This window comes from Neopelma chrysocephalum, unplaced genomic scaffold (genome assembly GCF_003984885.1).
Source record: "Neopelma chrysocephalum unplaced genomic scaffold, ASM398488v2 Primary Assembly neopelma1_141, whole genome shotgun sequence".
Taxonomy (NCBI): Eukaryota; Metazoa; Chordata; class Aves; order Passeriformes; family Pipridae; genus Neopelma; species Neopelma chrysocephalum.
In genome coordinates, this window is record NW_020897803.1 from 284151 (window position 1) to 304489 (window position 20339).

General features: G+C 48.8%; 2 protein-coding genes across 5 annotated transcripts in view; one reads left to right on the top strand and one right to left on the bottom strand.

Moving 5' to 3' along the window:
* The window catches only part of EMSY (EMSY, BRCA2 interacting transcriptional repressor), a 35990-nt gene extending 19768 nt beyond the window's left edge, over positions 1-16222 (bottom strand). The window contains 9 exon segments of the mRNA XM_027699817.1: positions 1555-1568; positions 3758-4032; positions 4276-4535; positions 7501-7653; positions 8914-9089; positions 10965-11039; positions 11525-11624; positions 15090-15198; positions 16094-16222. Of these exon segments, the coding sequence (XP_027555618.1) occupies positions 1555-1568; positions 3758-4032; positions 4276-4535; positions 7501-7653; positions 8914-9089; positions 10965-11039; positions 11525-11624; positions 15090-15159 (1123 nt within the window). The 5' untranslated portion in view covers positions 15160-15198; positions 16094-16222.
* Positions 16223-19519: 3297 nt separating this feature from the next.
* Positions 19520-20339, top strand: part of THAP12 (THAP domain containing 12) — a 10937-nt gene continuing 10117 nt past the window's right edge. Inside the window, exons 1-2 of one of the 4 annotated variants that reach the window (XM_027699832.1) lie at positions 19980-20036; positions 20113-20317. Coding sequence is in view for 1 of the 4 variants with exons in the window: in XM_027699833.1 (XP_027555634.1) it covers positions 19638-19726 (89 nt within the window). In the remaining 3 variants the exon portion in view is untranslated. Of the gene's footprint in view, positions 19727-19979; positions 20336-20339 lie in introns of those variants that run through there. The other 3 variants (XM_027699833.1, XM_027699831.1, XM_027699830.1) reach the window with 3 other exon arrangements.

Here is a 20339-nt window from a genome sequence, read left to right on the forward strand (position 1 = left end):
TAAAATCGCAGTTCTGCGCCTGTCTGTGTGTTTAGTTTTAGAGATACGTGATTATTAAGAGTGTCATAATCACATTTTCTGGCAACAAAAAGTTTCAATTATTTCAAAGGAGGGGTGGTAAACATTTCCTCAAAATTAGAAGGATCTTTTTTTTTAAGGAAAACCATTACTATGCAATTAAAATACAATTATCTCATGTCTGAAGGCAAACAGACAGAAATGAACTGCTTGACTTCATTATACCGGGCCAGGAAGCCTGAAGCCCATTTTCAATGGAACTGAATGAAGGTTCAGCAAGATTTAAGCACCATTCTCCCAAACCTTGCACAAATAGCAAGAAATGGCAATGAGAGAGAATAGATGATGGGGTTTTTCTCTTTAACAATTAACAAGCACTTGCTGAGTCAGTAATGAGAAATATTTTTGACCCACAAGGCTGTAAACAATATTTCATCCGTGCATGAAAAATGGTTGAGGTTTGAAACATTTTCTGCTTTAATTAGTGCTCTCAGGAATTAGAAATTCTTCCTTATATGCCTGAAAACCATTTGTTTGAGGAGAATAAACATCACCCCAGTGCAAGTTACAATTACAACTCTATGAATCTGATCTGACATAGAAAACCAGAGAATTCATGACAAGATTGGAAGAGGTCTGTCCTTAAGCAGCTGACCTAGAAAACTAAGCCTTTATTATTATTTATTATTGACTGTGGTGACAGTTTACATAAAGAAAACTTTTATTCTACTTATATGTACCTTCTTGTACTTACACAGTTAAAACAGAAAAAAAGCACAGAAATACAACATATCTTCAGTTTACCATGCAAGAGTATTGAGAAATTATTTAAATAATGCAATTGTTCCAATAAAAATTTAGTTTATTAAAACCTTGAAAATATCAACTTATTAATGATTCCATGTAACAAGAGCAGACAGAACAAAACAGTGCATGAGGAGCAAAGAAACCTGGGTCAGCTCACACACAAAGTCTTACACTGCTACCCAGGGACTACTGAAACCTCGCCTGATAAAGAAATAACATGATAATGGCACCAAAAATACACTTAAGCAAAAGATCGAGCAGTTTGTAATTTGTTTAAAGAAAAATGGAGGACAAAAATAAAAGGCAATAACCCTGTGGATGGAGTAAAAGCAGCACATTTCCCCCCCGTGGCCATGGCTGCCTCTGCCTCTCCTTCTGCCCCAGGCCTTGGTTTTATGGTCTCTGCTCCTCTGCTCAACCTGTCACGTCCTGAGCTGAGGAAACCCAAACCCTCCCTGTCCCCTGGAGCAGGCTGCCCACACCTGAGCAGTGCCTGCACCTTCCAGGGAGAACATTTCTGTGCATCAGTCTTATCTTGCCACAACCAGGCAGAGGAGCTGAACGTGGCCCAGCTTGGTTCTGGGGGGAGAACTGCAGGGGAAAAGCTCCTGCCATGTGGCTCTGGAGCTTTATCTGTTCCCTGCACTGTCAGTGAACACCAGAAACACTCCCCAAGTGTCTGATTGAGGGTCAGCTCCATCCCACCCAGGGTAACTAACTCAGGAATACAGCCAAAGGACACCCTGCAGTTACAAAGGGCAGGTTAGGGTGAATATAAACCACAGTGCAACGGGGCAAGTCCAGCATCTCTCCTAAGTACAGATACACAGAATGAATCTGGGCACAATCAAAGTCCTGAAGACCATTTTCTTCCTTCAAGGACAGAGAAAAACCGTCGGTCCAAGACTTATCACTTAAAAACACGTGATTTAATCATGCAAGGAACAGGGCCTGTAAAGCACTGCAGCTCAGCAGTGACTGCTGTACCATGACTAAGCAGGTTTGGGTCTCTCTGTGCCATTTCACCTTTCAAAATTAACACAGCAGAACAAAGTTCAGTGAACTTCGTGTGTGAAGTGCATCCAGAAAACAAAATTCAGGTAAAAATGCAAAAGCTCAAATCACAACTTTTATATTTCTGAAATACTATTTTCTCACGTCTATGTTGAAAGGATCAAAAGAATCTCTCATGGGTACCAAAACTGCATCACACTGTTTTACAGCAGAGACTGCCTGGCTTTAAACACACACACACACACACACACACACACACACACACACACACAGTCAAGTTGGCTTTTTTGCTGTTGATTGTAATTGTTACAGTAAAAACTAATTCCCAACATACACTGAAATTAGTCCTGTCAGCTCTATTTTGACAGATATCCAAACCCAGTTCCTGACAAATAAAGGCTCTGACTGCCAGGAACTTCACTAACTGGATTCCTTCTGTGTCCCAGACAGGGGACTTTATTCTCAGACAATCCAGGAACCAGAGCTGTGACATTATTAGTTGTTACCACAAATCTGCCTTCACCCTACTAAAATGTCAAAGCAATTCCAAAAGCTGCCATGCAGAGACGAGGACCTTCATTCATATCCAAGAGCTCAGTGAGCTTGGAAATGTGCTGCTGGATATGAGTGAACAAGTCTGACATCCCACTGGAAACTACGGAAGGGGACTTCTCCCACCCAAACGATCCAGTGACATGTTTTGGCACATCTAAATCTAACAAAAGAGGGCAGTGTGACAGGTTCAGATACAAACCCTGCCCTGGCTGCCTCACCAAACAAGCACTGAGTTTCCTGTCACTGCAGATTAGTGAGAGTCAGATAACACTGTGCACAGCAAACCCTAAAATTCCCAAGTCAGAATAGGCAGAGGCACAACTGCAGCAAACACCAGCAGTTCATTCTTTTGGAGATTTAATACTCTCTGTGTTTAATTACCATGATATATAACACCCACACTTAATACAGCCCTACAGACATTTAAGGCAAAACAATTCTTTGTGCTCAAAAGACGAGCCTAAGGAGCAGCAGGATGGGTGGTTAAGCCCTGCAGTAGCTGTGGATCTGCTGCACTCAGTGCAGGACATTTACTGGATGGTTTATGCTCACTCGTGGATTTCTATAATGTATTCAGAGATGAAACTTGATTAAGGAACACTTATAGTGAATCAAATGAAAGCACCAAAGAGCCCAGGAGTGGGAAAAGGCCAGAGAGCAAGATCTTTATTGCACACTACTTCAGTTAATCTTACTTGGTTTTAAAGTTTCCAAAAACAGGGACACGGGAACCTGCTAATCCAAAGAGAGCCATAAAACAATTAAGACTAATAGAACAAACACCATGTGAAGGTTTGAGCTCAACAGTCAGTCTCTCACAGTTGGAAAAAAATGCTTGTTAGTGGCCAGCCTACCATCAGTCTGTCAGCATCGAGGCCAAATTAACTCCACAGAGACTCCCCCCTCCCTGAAGTCTGCCTTAATTAATAACTGTGCCAAGAAGGAACTTGGTCTGAGCCATTCATCTTTTTTTTTACATCTTAAGAACAGAAAAACAGACACATCTGAAATGCTTCCTAAAGCATGGGAAAACAGTCATGCCATAGATTAGGCACGTAAAAATCTGAGTCTAGTGCACAACTTCAACAGGGAAAACCTTTCCCACACACTGCACTGTGCTGAAAGCTGGGCACACTCAGCTGAAATAATGCAACTGATTTTGACCACTGTTCATGTAGAATGAGAAATGGCACACCAGTACTGAAAGGAAAATAAAGCCCCCCAGTCTTTGATCAGCTTCATAGAGCCAAGAAAACTAGTCTCTAGATAAAAAGCCTGGCAAGTGAAAGCCCATGCCACCTCTCCTGGAATTCTACTGCAAAGAATAATTACAAATAAGGAAAAGAGAAATAAGAAAGATTACCTTTGACCAATAGTTGTTACCATCTGAAGGCTGTTCAGTGGCCTATGTGATCCAGTTCTCAGTGGACTAGTGTCCATATCACAAAACCCAACACCACAAAGGGCACTAACTGGCAACCTTGCTGGCAGTCTCACCAGAGAGGCCAAGAATTGCATGAGCATGGAGACTGAATCCCCTCTCATCCCTAGAAGTGGTCCCTTCAGGTCAGGGTTGAGGCACATGGCTGGGGCAGTCTGGGGGAAGCTTGCACTCCCGCTGCCTGTGCTGGACCTGTTCTGTGGATAAAAAGAGGGCTTCAGTCTCCACGGCTGCCAATCCAGGTCCTTTCACACACAGCTGCACTAAAGTCACACAAGAGCCTGGTTTTCCCTCGCTTCGCTTTAAAGAGGGATTACCTTATCCCCAGGGCAATCCTTCAAAACCAGCCAGACAGTTCATAGAAAGGAAGAGTCAAACATCACATCTTACTCATCGACAGAAGCAGAATAAAGGAGCATTTGGCAGCTTCCCCCACATACCTTCTGTGTTGTGGTGTTCGTCGTCTGCGTCGAGGGCTTGGTGAAGGTTATTTTCACAGGCGACATGTGTGGTGGCAGGGAGTTGGCAATGCTCTGCATTATGTTACTCATTTTGGGGCTGCCACTTACAGGCACCGTGATGGTTTTGGTGACAGGAGTCACTGCCTTCGGGACCTCTTTCAGGAGCACGGGGGAAGAGCTGGAGGAGTTTGTTCGCCGTCTCTTGCGGGGCTTTTCGTCGTCGTCCGAGCAGCTGACACCTGGAAAAGGGAGACACTCCTGCTGGATTACACTGCCCCTGCCTGCAGCTCCCAGGGCTTCCCAAAACACTGCACACTTCTGGAGTCTGATACCCTCTTGCAAGCAAGATAAAAAGAAGCAGAGGGTAAATTACATCTCAGGGTCACAGCCGAGCTGGATCGCACCTCAGGCGCTCTCAGTCCTTGGCACAGACCACACTCACAGTGCCAGTAACCAGGGACAAACCCTCCCAAAAACCCCAGCTGCTCACTTACTAGGTTACTCCACTCAGGCTGACAGATTAAAAGAACACAAGGGCCAGCACGGGGATTTCATTCTGTCTCCAGAAGTTTGACTGATGAGGGGTCAGGGTTGGCATAATGCCACGCACGTTTCAATTTAAAACTCCTCACTGCATTGGTGGTGGTTTTGTCTGCAGCAACTGAAAAGTTCATCCTCCTACAGTCTTCTCCATTTCAGCACCTACTTCCTTCCCTACAGCACCCTTCTCCCTTTCACCTCAATACAGCACCTTGAGATCCTTTTTTCAGTTTAACTATGAGGATTTAACCTCACTTTTATCAGCTTTCCCCTTCTTTGGTGCATTTTGTGCAACAGATATAAAACGGATATAAGACACAGCCATGAAAAACAAACCAAGTCCAGGCTCAAAAGAGTTCCTTCTGCCTCACAAGCACCTACTGCACACATATAAAAAAAATCTGCTGCAATATTCAGCTCAGCAAAGGATAAAAGTGTGATTAATGGATCTTAAATCCTAATAAAACTTTCCAAAGTAGGCAAGAGGTTCATAAGTTGGTCTAGATTACAGAAAGACACAATTTAATAACCAAGTTCTTCTTGGGTAGCATTGCAGTGATTCTGAGATTTATGTTAACCAGTGCCAAACTGTTTAAAAAAAGAAACCCAAACAACCAGAGAGAAGCTGAAGAGATGCAATCCTGCTTGTGCAGGAGACAACTGAAGACCTTGTTCCACGTGCCTGGGGCTTGAGGACAAAAAGCCCCATCCCAGCAAAAAGCAGCCTTGCTGCTGGTGACTCGAGCAAACTGGGTTGGCAGTCAGCCTCTAATTAGGGTCAAGGTCTAATTATGGCCAATCTCTAATTAAAATCACTAAATATTCAAGCATTCAAAAAGTGAAGATGCAGGAATTAACACGGACAAGGAAGTTTCAGATGCAGGAGTTTCAGAGCCTCAAAATCCGTCTGAATCCAAAGTCCACAAGCAGCTGGAATGTCGGGACACAGCTGTTGTTTTGCTGGGGCATCAAGAAATACGGAAGAGAGAACTATTTATTTGTGGTCCTCAACCACAAAAAAACCCCAAAACAACCCAACAACCAACCAACCAAGGAGTAAGAAAGAAAGATTAAACCAGCAGAGCATTATTTTATGTTAAGCACAGCTCATTCCATGCCCTGTTTTCACTGCTGGGGTTCTGCAAGAACGTTTTTCCTTTCATGTCACGTTGGAAATTGCATTTGTACAAGGTCAAGCACAGGCATTCAGCTCAGAGGTAACCCAGGCCCACTGTAAGTCACCCCTGACGAGTGAGGAGGCAGAGGCAGGGAGGGGTTAATGGCTCAGGGAGGCTCTGCCTGGGCAGAGGGCACCCCACACACCAGTGCCAAAGGCAGGACCACAACTCACACCTCCCAAATTTGCCCCTGAGCAGCTTTGTGAAAATGAATGGGACTGATGGAACATACCCTGACAGACACGTGAGTTCTCAGAAACAAAACAACAACAAAAGGAAGCACACAAAGTGGGGGAAAAGTGAAATCCAGGGACAGATAGAATAAAAATGATCAACCCTCTATCATGTGTCTAGACTGGTTTGATACTCATTACCATGTCATAATTCAGTAGAGGTCTACATTAAATTTTTAAGATGTTAAGAACATTCTCCCCTGAATCTTTAAACTGAAGCCAAGTGATCAGTGTATAAATCAGAAAAACCTTAATGCAGTGGGTTCCCCGGGCTGACACAGCCACTAAGGATGGTGGTGTGCAGGTAACATTATATTTATGTGTAGTGTGACATTTCTGACTGGCTGGCAACTTATACAGATGTACACACAGAGCAGAAAGACTAAAATAATTTAAAAAATATTAAAGATAACCACAGCAAGCATAAAAATACCACTTATAACCTTCGCTGTTAATCTTTCTTTGTCATTTTGACAGAAGGACTGAAGGGAACATTTTAATTATTAGCAAAATAAAACTACCTACGATGAGGGCATACACATGAGGCTGTACTCTGCTTTTAGAACTAGCTGATTTATTAGCCAAACAAAGGAGGGGGGACACACACGACACAAAAAAAGACTGTTTCTATTTCCAAATTTAAATATATGAAGGTGGGAATCTGGTTGGAATCCATATGAAGCCTTCACAGCTGCCCAGGAAGGCAAGTCTCACTAAGACTGACTTCCAAATCAATCACAAAATGGCCAGACATAGTCAATGTGTGAGCACATAAATGCCTGTCAAATTGCACCCTAAAAAAAAAAGAAAAAAAGTCTGTGTCAACTGTGAAAGTGGAAAGGAGGGACCTTTTCTAACTCAAGTGAGTGAATACTATGCATTACTTCAGCAGAATGAAGAGAGAAGTCCTCTGCAGAAGCAACCAGCAAAGCCACTCTAAAGACAAGTTCTTAACAGGATGGATTAGAAATCCACCGATACACAGCAATTTCCATATTTTATTTTCAAAATCTCTTCCCCTCTTGCTGTCCTTGCAGCACTACTGCTCCCTGCAGCGTTTTGCTGCAAGCAGATTCACCCTGAACACGATTTCTCGGGAAAGGGGAAGCAATAAATTCATTCTTTGACCTAAATGAAGGCACAAAGGCCTTCAGTGACCTGCCCCAGGTCTGAGTGTTCAACTCAGCCTGTGCTGCAGCCCCCAGCCTGTCCCTTTCCTTCCCTCTGGTGCAGCAGGTGCTGGGATCACTTACTTTTGACGTACACAGCACTTCCACTTGGCAAGACGACTACACTGGAGGCGGGGCTGGCAGGCCTGGGGGACTTCACTGCTGCTACACTGCCACTGGGAACTGGGGTGGATGCTGGGGTTGAAGTGGTACTTGTGTAGGAATAGCAAACCACCACTGAAGAGGAGAAAAGACACCTTCCATATAACTGCAGTGCAGGATCCCATTGCTCCATCACTGTGTTAACAACTGAGGTGGAAGCCAGAGACTCACTGGGTCATTACCCCCATTCCTGCCTCTGCAGCCCTGGCACTGTGGAATGCTCCCCAGCTTCAGCTAAGCATGGCCACGGAGCTCGTGGCCTGCAAAGACAACACAGAAACCTAACCTCCCTCCTCCTCCCACCCCCAGAAATCTGTGCTTTTTGGTGAGGCTTTTTGGTATTAATCTGATGTTTTACTTCATAATTTGTTCTTTTTCATTTTAGCATTAATTCAATGCTTTGATCTTTCTGCTTTTCTGGAAATGACCAAATCTAGACTTGTAACTGGTAGAAAAGTGTTGTTGCCTCTCCCCAACAGTACACCAGCTGAAACAACCAAAATATTCCTTCAGTAAGGAGGATTGATTTTGCTAATCAGTTTTTTTAAACCATTGCTTATATGTAGTAATACAGTGATGCAGTATGTCACAAAACCAGGACGAAACAGCCTGTTTCCAAGAAGTGTTACACATGTTCCAGTTGCATAAAGCACAATTCAAGCCTGTTCAGCCAAGCCAGCTGGAATGTGTACTACCATTATTTCAAAGGCACAGGGAAAGCAGAAAGCAACCTTTTAACGTGTTGCCTTAATGTGTCTGACCTGAAAAAAACCAACCACACAAAAAAACAAACCAACATTTTCTTGACTTCCACCAAAACCTACTTACACTCTTAAAACAAAGTGTTCTGAAGTGTCTTTGATCACTTACAGAACTTTACCAAACCTTAAGCCATGGTTACAAGTTTTTAAAGCTTACAGAGCTGAAGAAGTTAATCAGTGAATGTTCCCCTCATTTCCTGACAAACTGGGATTTTTTTGTCTCAGTTGCCAGTGTGCTCACCAACACAAAGCTGCCAGAGTTATGCTGCAGATACTGAAAAGGTATCTTTAAAAAAAAAGAGTTTTTTTATATTTTCTGTGAATAACGTTTAATAAGAAAGATTCGGGATTTATTTTTTTTTTTCACAGAACCACAGAATCAGAAGGGTTTGGGCAGGAAGGAACTTTAAGGCTCATCCAATTCCCAAAGGGACACCTTCCACTAGCCCAGGTTGCTCCGAGCCCCGTCCAACCCAACCTTGAAACAACACCGTTGATATCTAACACCAAGTTCTGCTGTGACATTGTTTTTACGCTCCCCCGGGTCGCAGCAGGCCCCCCGTGTGCCCCTCACCTTCCTTGCTGCCGGTGTCTGCAGGCAGGGGCAGGGAGGAGTTGTGCTGCACGGCGGCGTTGGCCACGGCGTTGGCGGTGACGGTGAAGGCCGTCTGCGGCACCAGCCGCGGCATCAGCGGCACCAGGCGACGGCCCTCGATGGACCACTCCGAGGAGCTGTTGGGGCCAGACATGCTGAACACAAAGGCACGGCCTGTAAGTCTTTGAATGCTCAGGATTCTTATTTAAGTACCTTTTTTCCCCCCCAACAGTTCAGGACATGCTCCAGCACCACCGTTCAACTTTCTTCGTTTCATGAGGGCCCTCACCTCTCTCAGCTGACACAGAAAACCTCCCACGTTAAATAGAAGAGGTGATTCTTCTCTTACTGTTTTGTTTTACAGAGCCCTTCAGGGCATCACACTCAGACCCCCTTATTAGTTTGCTACTGTTCAGGCAGAGTTGGTACCCTCTACTTCTGGAAACCCAACAGACTCCATAAAAGACTCCTGAAATGGATTATGCTACAGGGAAAACCCCTCAGCTTCTAATGCTAATCTTGTTTTGGCTGAACAGGAGAGTTCAAGAGTTATTAAAGCAGTCCCAAACAAGGTGACAGAACACGAAATTATCAAAATACACCCTGTGCGTCTTCCTAAGCAGAAACCTGTCTCCTGCTGTCACTTGCTCTTGCCTTAGTACTTACACACAAACTAGAATGTTTGATAAAAATGCTGTTCTCACCTAGGTGGAGAAGTGTTTCTCTTTATGACTATTTTACACGAGTCATTTGTCAAATCAGCAAAACCAAAATGGTGAATTGTTTTCCAATGCTGTAACGTTCTTGAGCAAATCAACTCTTTTAATGTATTAATATATTCTGAAGAACAACTTCTCACATGAAATATTGCAAGCAAGTTGCTGCAAAAACTACTACAAATTAGTTTGTAAAACACACAGGATCTGCTCTGTTGTTAAATCTCGATATGCTTCAGCATTCTTCATACATATTCATACAGCACAAAAGGAGCTTCATGAGCTGAGGTAAAAATACATTTTAAAACCAAAAAATAGAGAGTACAAACATTCCATATAGTAAAGCTAGCAAAGTCAGCCTTCCTAATGAGTTGAAGAATGATAGAAATCAAATACTGTATTACCAACCATCACTCACAAGGAATTACCACAGGAAAGATAAAGAGAAGCAGCACTTCACAGCTGCACTTTGTCTGGATTATAACATCTCACTGAAGTGCAACTCCTCAGGGCAAACTATGCATGATCTGTAAAATGCTAAGACCAGAACTACTGACTTTAAAAGGAAAACCTGATTCAAGAAAAGAATCCTGATTTGACAACCACATGCTTATTTTTCATTATTTTTTCCCCCTTTCTTAAAGATTGTTAAGTAACTCTCAAAGGGACACAACCACTTGTTCTCCTGCTCCTGTGCACCTCTGAGCAGCAGTGCCAGCACACCAAGGAGGAACCAGCCCTGCTGGTGCCAGCACAGCAGCTGCACTGTCACAGGACAGGGGACACTGATGTCACCAACTGCTCGCTGTGGTCCTTTCTGCTCTGACCATTCCTCCCCTCTGTGCTGATGCACTGCTTTCCACTCATCTCTCCCACCTCTTTCCCCTCCCTTTGTCTTTCCTATGTAGTTAAGTCCCTCTTAACATAACCTTTCCAAACAGCTTAAAATAAAACTGAAGGCAAACCAAGAAGTGAGTAATAAGGCAAACATGTTCATCCTGCTTAGGAACTTCTCTGTTTTCTCCATTCTCTGTTTCTTCTGGTCTGCCTTACAGAAAGCTTTCCATGCCACCAGACTGTTTCTTACATTGTACCTGTACAGTGCATGGGACAGCCTCAGATTCAAAATCTAACTCTACTAAAGAACTGCTTGACGTAGACCTGACACAGTAATTCTTTCAGCCACACACTGTTTTAACTGCTGTTCTGTAAAGCACCATCGATCTTCAGAGTGTCCCATCATTCAGCTGAGGCCTAATGGGTTTTTCCAAGGGGTACCTGTGGCACTCAGGGCACGAAGGCCCCGTGACTCACTTGTGTGCGATGGTGGTCAGGCGCTCATCGTTCACCGCCCTCCGAACCTCGGCGCGGTGCCGCTCCGTGGAGATGCTGTGGAAAACCAGCCATTTGTTTCAGTCAGGGGGAGAGACACGAACATTTATCTAAAAACTCCAGCTGAAATTAAACTTGTGATTAATCTGCCTCGGAGAGGAAAGGGAACGGGCGTTTACGTTTAAGAGATTGTCACTTAACTTTCGCGGTCGCGGGGAGAAAGGGTGAACTGTATTATTGTTCTTTTTTATCCCTCAGTAATGTTTTGGAACATTACTGTTTACAGGGTACCCCTGCAAAACAGCCAGAATCCAACCTCCTAACGGGAGCAATACATTTAAAGGATATGACAGAAAAATTCACCCAGAACACGCAGCTTTCGTTCCTGAGGCACCCTGTGCTCCAAGACCTTGGAGTTCCACCTTGACAGGACCCCAGGCCAGCACACACTCATGAGCTGGCTGCAGTCCTCTAACACTGCCACAAAGCACCAAAGAAAAGCAAACAGGTCGTGGCTCTTGGTTTAAAGAGGTCAGGGTTACCTGAGCACTTTGGAGAGTTCTCCAAGAAGATCCTTCTTCTCCTTCGTGAGGTCTCCCTGTGCACGTAAGGCACTGATGACACCTGCATAGGCCTCCAGCTCTGGGGGCAGAGAGCAAAGGGGACTTCTGTTTAATGCTCACAGCACAGGGCAAAAAACACACACTGTTTTCCTCATCACTCACAGCATCCTATTAATTTTCAAAATCATTAAGAGGAACATGTCTTTCAATTTATTCAGCGCTTTTCCAAAGAGGTTGATGATTTAGAACTCTCTCAGTCAATTACTCTGCAGCACGAAGCATTTCTGTGAAACAACTGTCTCATCACAGGGGATTATCTGGTTTATAAGCCCAAGTGAGTATGTCAAGCTCTCTCAGAGCTGACAGTTCAGGCAAAAAGCTTGAAGAAACCGTCCCTCAGTTTGGAGAGTAGCTCAGGAATTCTCTAGGAGTAGGAGAAGGAAATCTTTTAACACCTATCATTATTACAAATTCCACAGCAAAGCTTGGCCTGGAAAAGAAATACACTATCAAAAGAGCAGCTTGATTTTTGGTAATGCCTTTCCTTAATTAGCATGGAGAACATCAGCTCCAGTTTGTTAAATACCATCATCATAATCTTTTATGCCCATTTACTTGATATGTGCAACTGCTTGCACCTGAAAAGAATGCAATGCACTGAATTAAACCTGCTCTCAAAAGAAACAATCCAGCTCTTCTGAAACTTAGAGCCATCACAAAGACTAACTCACAAAAATGCAACTCTGATTTACAGGAAATTTGTAATTCCAGGTAACTGTGATGTCATGCCATTGGTGTTCTAAAAAATACAACAGCAAAAGGTACTGAAACTCCTGAATTTTGTCCTGCTGAGCAGGGTGAAGATACACCTAATGCAAACAATGGAGTCTGCTAATTGGCCAGAGAATAACTTGCTATTCTCAGTTTCACACAGTTCAAGGAAATGTTCATCAAAACTCCTGCTTTAAACCAGAAATACAAATTCTTTTGGATCCTTACATACCTGTCTTTCATTTGACACGCCCATTTCAGCAGCCAACCCAAACCAACCCCAAGACAGATCCCAGCTAACCAAAACCAGGAGTTAAAAGGTGCAGGCCAAAAACCTCACACCTCTGAAGCTTGCTGCAAAAGAAAAGGCTGATGCTATTCTGAAAAGCTTTCAGCTCAGGATTCCAAAGAGCTCATTTACAAATCAAATCAGGGAATTGTGCTGAAAAGAAGTCCTGCTCTCCTGTCCTGCTTAAGCAGCCAGAACACAAAGCAGAGTCACTCTGGTTAACTATGCAGCCTGCACAGGGACTCTGAGTGACCTACAGAAGCATTTGCAGCTTCAGTTATAAAACATTTGCTAATTAATGCAATGGTTATTACTAATATCAACATTTATTTAGACAAGCATGTTACAATATTTAAGATACTAATCATTTTCCTCTGTTAACAACTCAAAGTAATTCTCAGCCACAACCATATAATTATTTAGCAAGGATAGACTTTTTTTTTCCCTTCTGCATTATAAATAGAGATCCTCTACACCAGAGCTTTAAAAATACACATTCTGGTCTTTTGGAAGGTGGTGAAGATTACAGAGAGCTGTAACCAGCTTGTGTCTGTGCAGCAATCACTAACTGGGGCGCTCTCTTTCCAACACAGAACGCATCAAAACCCAGCCAAAACAGGTTTCACAAAGAAATATCGTTATTTCCAGCGGGAGGTGCCACCATCACCCAGCTCAGGGACAACCAGGAGCAGCAGCAGGTACCACACACCTCGGGATGCGTCCCAGCCTCACCTACGTGACTCCTGCTGGAGCAACCCTGCTGCTGCTGAACCAGCAGCCCAGTGGGATGCTGTGCTGAGAGCTGGGACAGCAGGGCTCTGGGAAGCAGATGGATGCTGCTGGATGTGAGGGTCAGGGCCCTGCAGCCTGTCTGCAGGGAGAGCTGCTCTGCCCTGCCCTGCTCAGCCCTGCCCCGCTGGCAGGGCCCCCTCGCGGGGACACATTTTGTGCCGGCAGAACAAAAATAAAAAAGGGAGTCTTTTTTTTCATTTTTTCCCCCTTCCTGTCGGCCCAGGTTATGTCAGGGAGGGAGGTGTAGCTGCAGCCCTGCTTGGCTCAGCTGCAGGGCAGGGCTGTGCCAGCACAGCTCGGGGGGAGGGTTTTTCCGCGCTCCCGGCCAACACAGCTCCGGTCACAAAATCAACCACGGTCACAAAATCCAGGAGTGCAGATCCAGCCCAAAAGCCTCTGGCATCCTGCACTTGCTCCTGGTTTTTGTACTTCTGAAGCCCTGCTTGAGACTCAGGGCTGTCACCTTAAGAGATGCCCATCTCATTGCAGGGTCGGGTGCGACGTCTGTGCCACCCTTTCAACAGAATACGCGTCCCACATTCCCAAAAAATCAAAAATTCCCAAAATCAAAAGGGCAAAGGGAGGGAAAATAAACTCTCAGCTCTCAAAACATGAAGTGGATGGCTTCACAACGTATGGGGACCTTGGCACAGCTAGGAAACACGGCACATCACCTCTGAGCATTCAAGCAAAATGAGAACAGGAAAAGCTGCCACTTGATGGTCACAGGAAGTCAGAGGGAGCTCAGCTTTCTTCCTGACATCATCTCCAACACCATGGTCCTCAGAGTGAAGTCTCAAAAGAAATCTAAGGCTTTTTTTCCTTCCCTTCTAGTATTATGTATCATTTAACTGGCAAGAAACCCCCTCAATTAAATAAACTCAGCCCCAAGAACTCAAAACCAACTGTTCTGGATCAGATCAAAGGTCTAACAAAGGATTCCCTTTCCTATGCCAGCCAAAAGAGTATGCTTGAGGAAAGAGCAAATGTTTTTATTACTTCACAAAATACAAAAGCCTCTCTCCTCATACACACAGACCCACGAGGGCAGAGCACAAAACCACCTCCCAGTCCCCTTGGGCAGGGGGCTCAGACACTGAGCTGCATTTGGAACAATGCAAAGAGCTCCTGGGGCTGTGGCAGCTGAGCCAGGACGTGGTTCTGCCCCTGCCCTGATGTGTGTCACTGCAGATCACAAACAACCAGCATCATTTCTTTCCCCCCCTATTTTAAGTCTTCACAGTAGTAACTTTAATACTTGAACTCAGTCCTACAGTGCCAGATAAGCCAGGGTTCCACAATATATTTTTTTGGGTACAAAAAGGTGTCTAAACACAGAACTGGGGGAAGGGGGTTGGAAACAAACCAAAAAAGAACCCCAAAGACTCTCCTCTCATCTTGTTGCATGATAACAGTGGCAAAAAAAACCCAGCAGTGCAACGCACAGGACATCCACGAGAGACTGGACCACACCAAAACCACTCTCCTCCATTCACTTTGCTGGGGCTGAGGGTATCTACCAAACCTCATTTTAACATTTTGAGCCAGGGCTGTCAAACCAACGACACGTGGAAGATGCAGGACACTGCTTGCAAGTCGCCTGTAGATATATTATATTATTCCATGGAAGCAGCAGGCAGGCAAATCTCAGAAGGGCAAACACACAGAGCCACAAATTGCATCTTACTGTACCCAGTTTGCGCAGGATCCTCTTGCACTCATCCCTGCTGAGGTCCAGCAGGGTTGGCCACACCACAGGCATCCTTCCCTCGCCTCTGCGCTCCCACACAGCTCAGCCCCGCTGGAAAAGGAACAGAAACGCTGTGAGCCCAAGCCCGTGATGCATCGATTCCCCGAGCCGAGGAAGGCGGGCTCCTCTCAGCCCGCTCCCGACTCCGGGACACGCTCGCTCCCGCCCTCGCTCCATCCTTTGCCACGGCCCGCAGGAATCCCAAGGGTACGGACTTCCTACACCCTCCCGCTCGGATCATCGCCCAAGCCTTTTTTTCACCGAGTTCCCCGCCTCCTCCCCGAGGCTCTTCCCCGCCGGGCGCCGCCGCTCCCGGGATCGCCGCTCAGCCTCTCCTCCCTCCCGTGATGCACAAGCGCCCATTGCGGGAGCTCTCCCGCACGCTCCCCTTCCCCCCGGGGCACGCATTTTGCACCAGCCCATTGATACGGCAGCACGGCTTAAAAACACCGTGAAAATGCGCTTTCCGCGCACCGACACCCCCAGAAAACACCGACCGACCGAAGGCGGGAGCGCCTCCCGCTGCACCGGAGGGAACGGAGGGAAAAGAGGAGCCGGGGTTCGGCACGGCGGGGGGTGGCAGGGGGTGGCACCGGGAACAAAAGCCCGGGCGCCGCCGCGGCTCCGAGCGCGGGGCTGGACGGAAGGACGGACGGACGGACGGACGGACGGACGGACGGAGGGAGGGAGGGAGGGAGGGTCGGTCTCCCACCAGGGCGCCTCCCGGGCGCTCCCCGCCCGCCCTCCGCGGCCCCTAGGCGCTGTGCCCCGCCGGCTCGGGGGAAGCATGCAGGGAGGGAGGAAGGGGGGAGCGGGCGCTGCTGCCCGCGCCGGGCGCGGACGGGGCGCTGCCCCGGGCTCGGGGGGGGGCGGCGGGTCCGCGCCGTCCGGGGGAGCGCAGCTCCCCGTGCCCCCGCGGCGGAGCGCTGCGGGGCGCGGGACCCACCTGGCCGGCCGTGCCCGGCTCATGGGAGGCGCGGCGGCGGCAGGACCAGGACCCCCCGCTCCCGTTCCCGGGGCCGCGCTCCGGTTTGTTTGGCGGCGGTGGCGGCGGCGGCGGCGGCGCTTCTCCGAGCCAAGATGGCGCAGCGGCGCGCTGCGCATGCGGGCGCGCCGCGGGGCGCGCCGGGAGTTGTAGTCTCCGCCGCCCCGCGACAGTGAGGAGATGGCAGGAGCGGGTGCCAAGATGGCGCGGGGCGCGTGCGCGGTGGCGCGGAGCACGCCGGGAGCTGTAGTTCTCTCGGGGTCTCCCGAAGCGGCGCCGACCGTCCCGCCATGGCCCCGGCGGGCGGCTACGGGCATCCGGAGCGGACAAAACACCGCGCGCGTCCTCTGCGCGGGCCGGGGCGCGCGGCGCGCTTCGGGAGGCTCCAAAATATCGGGAATTCACATCCCGCCGCCGCTCCCGGAGCGAAACCCCGGGCGGCTATCGGTCGTTTCCGGCTTCCTGGGTTGAAAAAAAGCGGCGCCGGGGGCGCGCGGGGCTGCGGCGAACCGCGTGTGAGCGAACAACAAAGGGGAGCGAACCCCGCACCTCCGGCCCCCTCCCAGCGCCGCGGGGGCTCCGGGGGACACCGGCCCTCCGCTGCATCCCACAGCCAGCAGCACTCGCTTTCCTGCGCATATCCACGAAAAAAACCCCACAGCAAACCTTATCTATTTAAAAGCCCTCGGTCCAGACTAGAAATAGAAAATAAACTGCCTCCGGGGCGCGGCTGGAAACCAACGCGCCCCATTCGTGACTGCGCAAAATCGTTGCAGCGAGGAAGTATTTAAAAAAAAAAAAAATTTAAAAAAAAATCCCATCCGTGAAAACGCCTGCGAGAAACGGCTGGAAAACCTCCCCGGGGCTCCCCATCGGCTCTTCCCGATGGACACCTTCTCCCTGGCTGTTCCCTGCTGTTCTCACAGCGCGGTGAATCCCGACAGGTTGGTCAGTGGCTCGGGATGTCCTCCTGGCACAAGCATCTCTATTTTAACTTCATCCTGTTGCCCTCACGCCACTCCTAAATTCCCTCTTCCTCATCGCTCTCCCATCCCATTTTTCCTCCCTGGCTCAGAGCAGGAGCCTCAGCAGCGTTCGGGCACTGGCACCTCGCCAGAGGAGCCTCTAACACACACCCGGGTCTATTTGCATTTAAATCCACACGGATATGTCAGCTGCTTTCACCAGAGATAGCTTTGTGTTGCCAGTCAACAAATATTCCCCCCCCTTCTATTATAATACGTATTATATTCAACAAACAAATCTATTTTACAAATCCTAACAGCTTCTGAGCTCGAAGTATGTGAAATTCAGCAAGGCTCAAAAAGGCATCAAAATGCCACTGCGTATCCAGTCGAGCATCTATTTAAATACTTTGCTGCACCGAGGCAAAATCTCGATTATGTAACCTCGGATAACGACAAAAATCCCTTCCTCGTGTCATTCTGCAGCATATCGGGGGAATTAAAGCTGGTACCCTCTGCAATCTGGGGAGGCAGATGCAAACCTCCACCCTCTGTGGCGTGCTGTGTTGGCAAGGAGCACATAAACCTGCTGGGAAGGAAGCAAAGCCACTCCTCGGGATAGGAAGCCTCAGAATAAGGGGAAATATTAACATTATCGCTCCTCTGAGCCACTTCAGTCCTTATCTATGGCCACACCACAAACCCTGGGCATCTCTGACAAACTGCTGCCACTCAAAGAACGTGTCCCAGACCAGCAACTGGCAGAATTCAGCCCCTCTGGGACCTGATTTGCCTGGGATTTTAGGGCAGCTGGCATCTTCTCTCTCAAGTTACACTTTTAACCCACCAACAGACTGTCTGTTGCTTTTTAGCCCGAATCAACTCCTCAGCAAATTTCCTTGCTCCTGATTTTGACCAATTATTTTCACAAGGCTTGGTGTGCTATAGGGGCTGGGGGAGCGAGAGAATGTTAGTGATTAGAAATATAAATAATCCTAATATCAATACCAGAAATTACACTGGTCCTGGAACACCTTGCAAGTGAAAGTTTAAGTAAAGATACAGTATTGTTGCAGGGTGAAAACAGCAATGGGAAACGAAAGCATTTGCAAAGCAGAGAGGCTGATATTCCTGTCACTGAGCAGTTCCCAGGGCAGCTTTGGGCAAAAGTTCCTGTGCTGGAGGATCTCAACACTGGGGATTAATTAGCAAGGCTTGTGCAGACCAAACAAAGACAACCCTGGGCTGGGGAGAGCAATCAGGGGAAAGAAAAGATGGCTCAGACCCTCTCACTCTTAACCCCTTCATAGTGACGTGACTGTTTCAGAGTGAAACCCGATGGAAAACCTACAGAAACCACCATTCTTTGAATCAGAACCATAAAAAGATTCCAGTGAAATAGGGAAAATGCAACGGGAATCGGGTCTGATAAACCCCTAATGTTGTTGTAGATGTCATTAACTTTAATTTGCAGAAAGCGAACCTTGAGGGAGGAGCTGGGATACAAACCCTCAAAACCGGCTCTGTGGGATTAACCTGGTGTCCATTTAGTTCTGACACGCGGGTTTATCCCAACAACAACGGGGCTGTGAGGCTTGCAAGGGAATGTTGCAGTGAAAAGAGCCAGGAAAACATTTCAGACCTCAAATATTCTCTCGGGAACAAATGTTTAAGGGAGGGAAATGTGCAGGAGTGCACTGTCACACTCCAACAGGGCAATCAGACAGTAAAGGCACCCTGACTCGCACCCTGCGAAGGAGACAGGCAGCTCATGTCCAGAAGCACACAGAGCGGGTTGCTTTACACTACATTTTCAGTATTATTACACCATATCTTTATTTTTACACCACTTATTTTTATTATTATTACACTGTCTATTTTCAGTGTCATTACGGATGATAATAATAATGGAACACAAACACCCCCGGGGGTATTTAAGCCAAGCCTGGACATGGACACTGACATTGGAACGGGCTGCCCAGGGAAGTGGTGGATTTGCCGCCCCTGGAGGTTTTTAGGATGAGACTAGATGTGGCACTGCGTGCCATGGTCTGGGAACCACGGCGGGGTTGGATCGAGGGTGGAACTCGATGACCTCGGAGGTCTTTTCCAACCCGGCCGATTCCACCATTCCATGGCGCTCAGCGGCACAGTTTGGTTGACAGGGCGGTGTTTGGCCACGGGTCGGACTCGATGGTCTCAGAGGCCTTTTCCAAGCTCAGCGATCGCGCATTCTGGGTGTGAGAGAGGGGCGAACCCAGCCGGAGCGCTGCCCGGGCCCGACCCCGGCCTCACGCCCGGTTTTGGGGCGCGCACCTCGGAACGCGCCGCGGTCCCGCCGCGCATGCGCAGGGGGCCCGGCCCAGGGGCCCGTCGAGCGCAGGCGCGGGCGCGGCGCGGTGCCCGCGGCGCGGGGCACTGTGGGAAGGAGGCGGCCCCGGCGCGGCGCTGACTCCTCCGGGCCGCTCACAGCACTGTGGAGCCGCCGCGGCCCCTCCGGCCCGCCCGCCCTGCGCGCCTTTAAAGGGGCAGCGGCCACCATGCCGAACTTCTGCGCCGCGCCCAACTGCACCCGCAAGAGCACCCAGTCCGACCTGGCCTTCTTCCGCTTCCCGCGGGACCCGGCCAGGTGAGCCCGCGGCGGGGCCGCGCAGCGCCCCGGCTCTGCCCTCGGCCCCGGCAGGGCGGCACCGCGGCGGGAAAGGCGCCTCCCTCCCTCCGTCCTTCCCTCCCTCCCTCCGTCCTCCGCCCTCCCTGCCGCTCACCGCCGTGCCGGTGCCCGCAGCTCGGCCCTGCCCCGCGGCCGCGCTCGCTCTGCCGCCCGCGGGGCTGCGGCAGCGGGCGGGCCCCGCGCCTGCGCCGGGCGGGGCGGCCGCGGGGGCGGAGAGCTCCGGGAATGGGAACGGGGATGGAGAGCGCCGGGAATGGGAACGGGAACGGTCCTGGGGATGGAGAGCTCCGGGAATGGGAACGGGAACGGGGATGGAGAGTGCCGGGAATGGGAACGGGAACGAGGATGGAGAGCTCCGGGAACGGGAACGGGGATGGAGAGCTCCGGGAACGGGAACGGGGATGGAGAGCGCCGGGAACGGGAACGGGGATGGAGAGCGCCGGGAATGGGAACGGGGATGGAGAGCTCCGGGAATGGGAACGGGGATGGAGAGCTCCGGGAATGGGAACGGGAAGGGTCCCGGGGATGGAGAGCTCCGGGAGAGCCGAGAATGGGAATGGTGCTGGTCCCG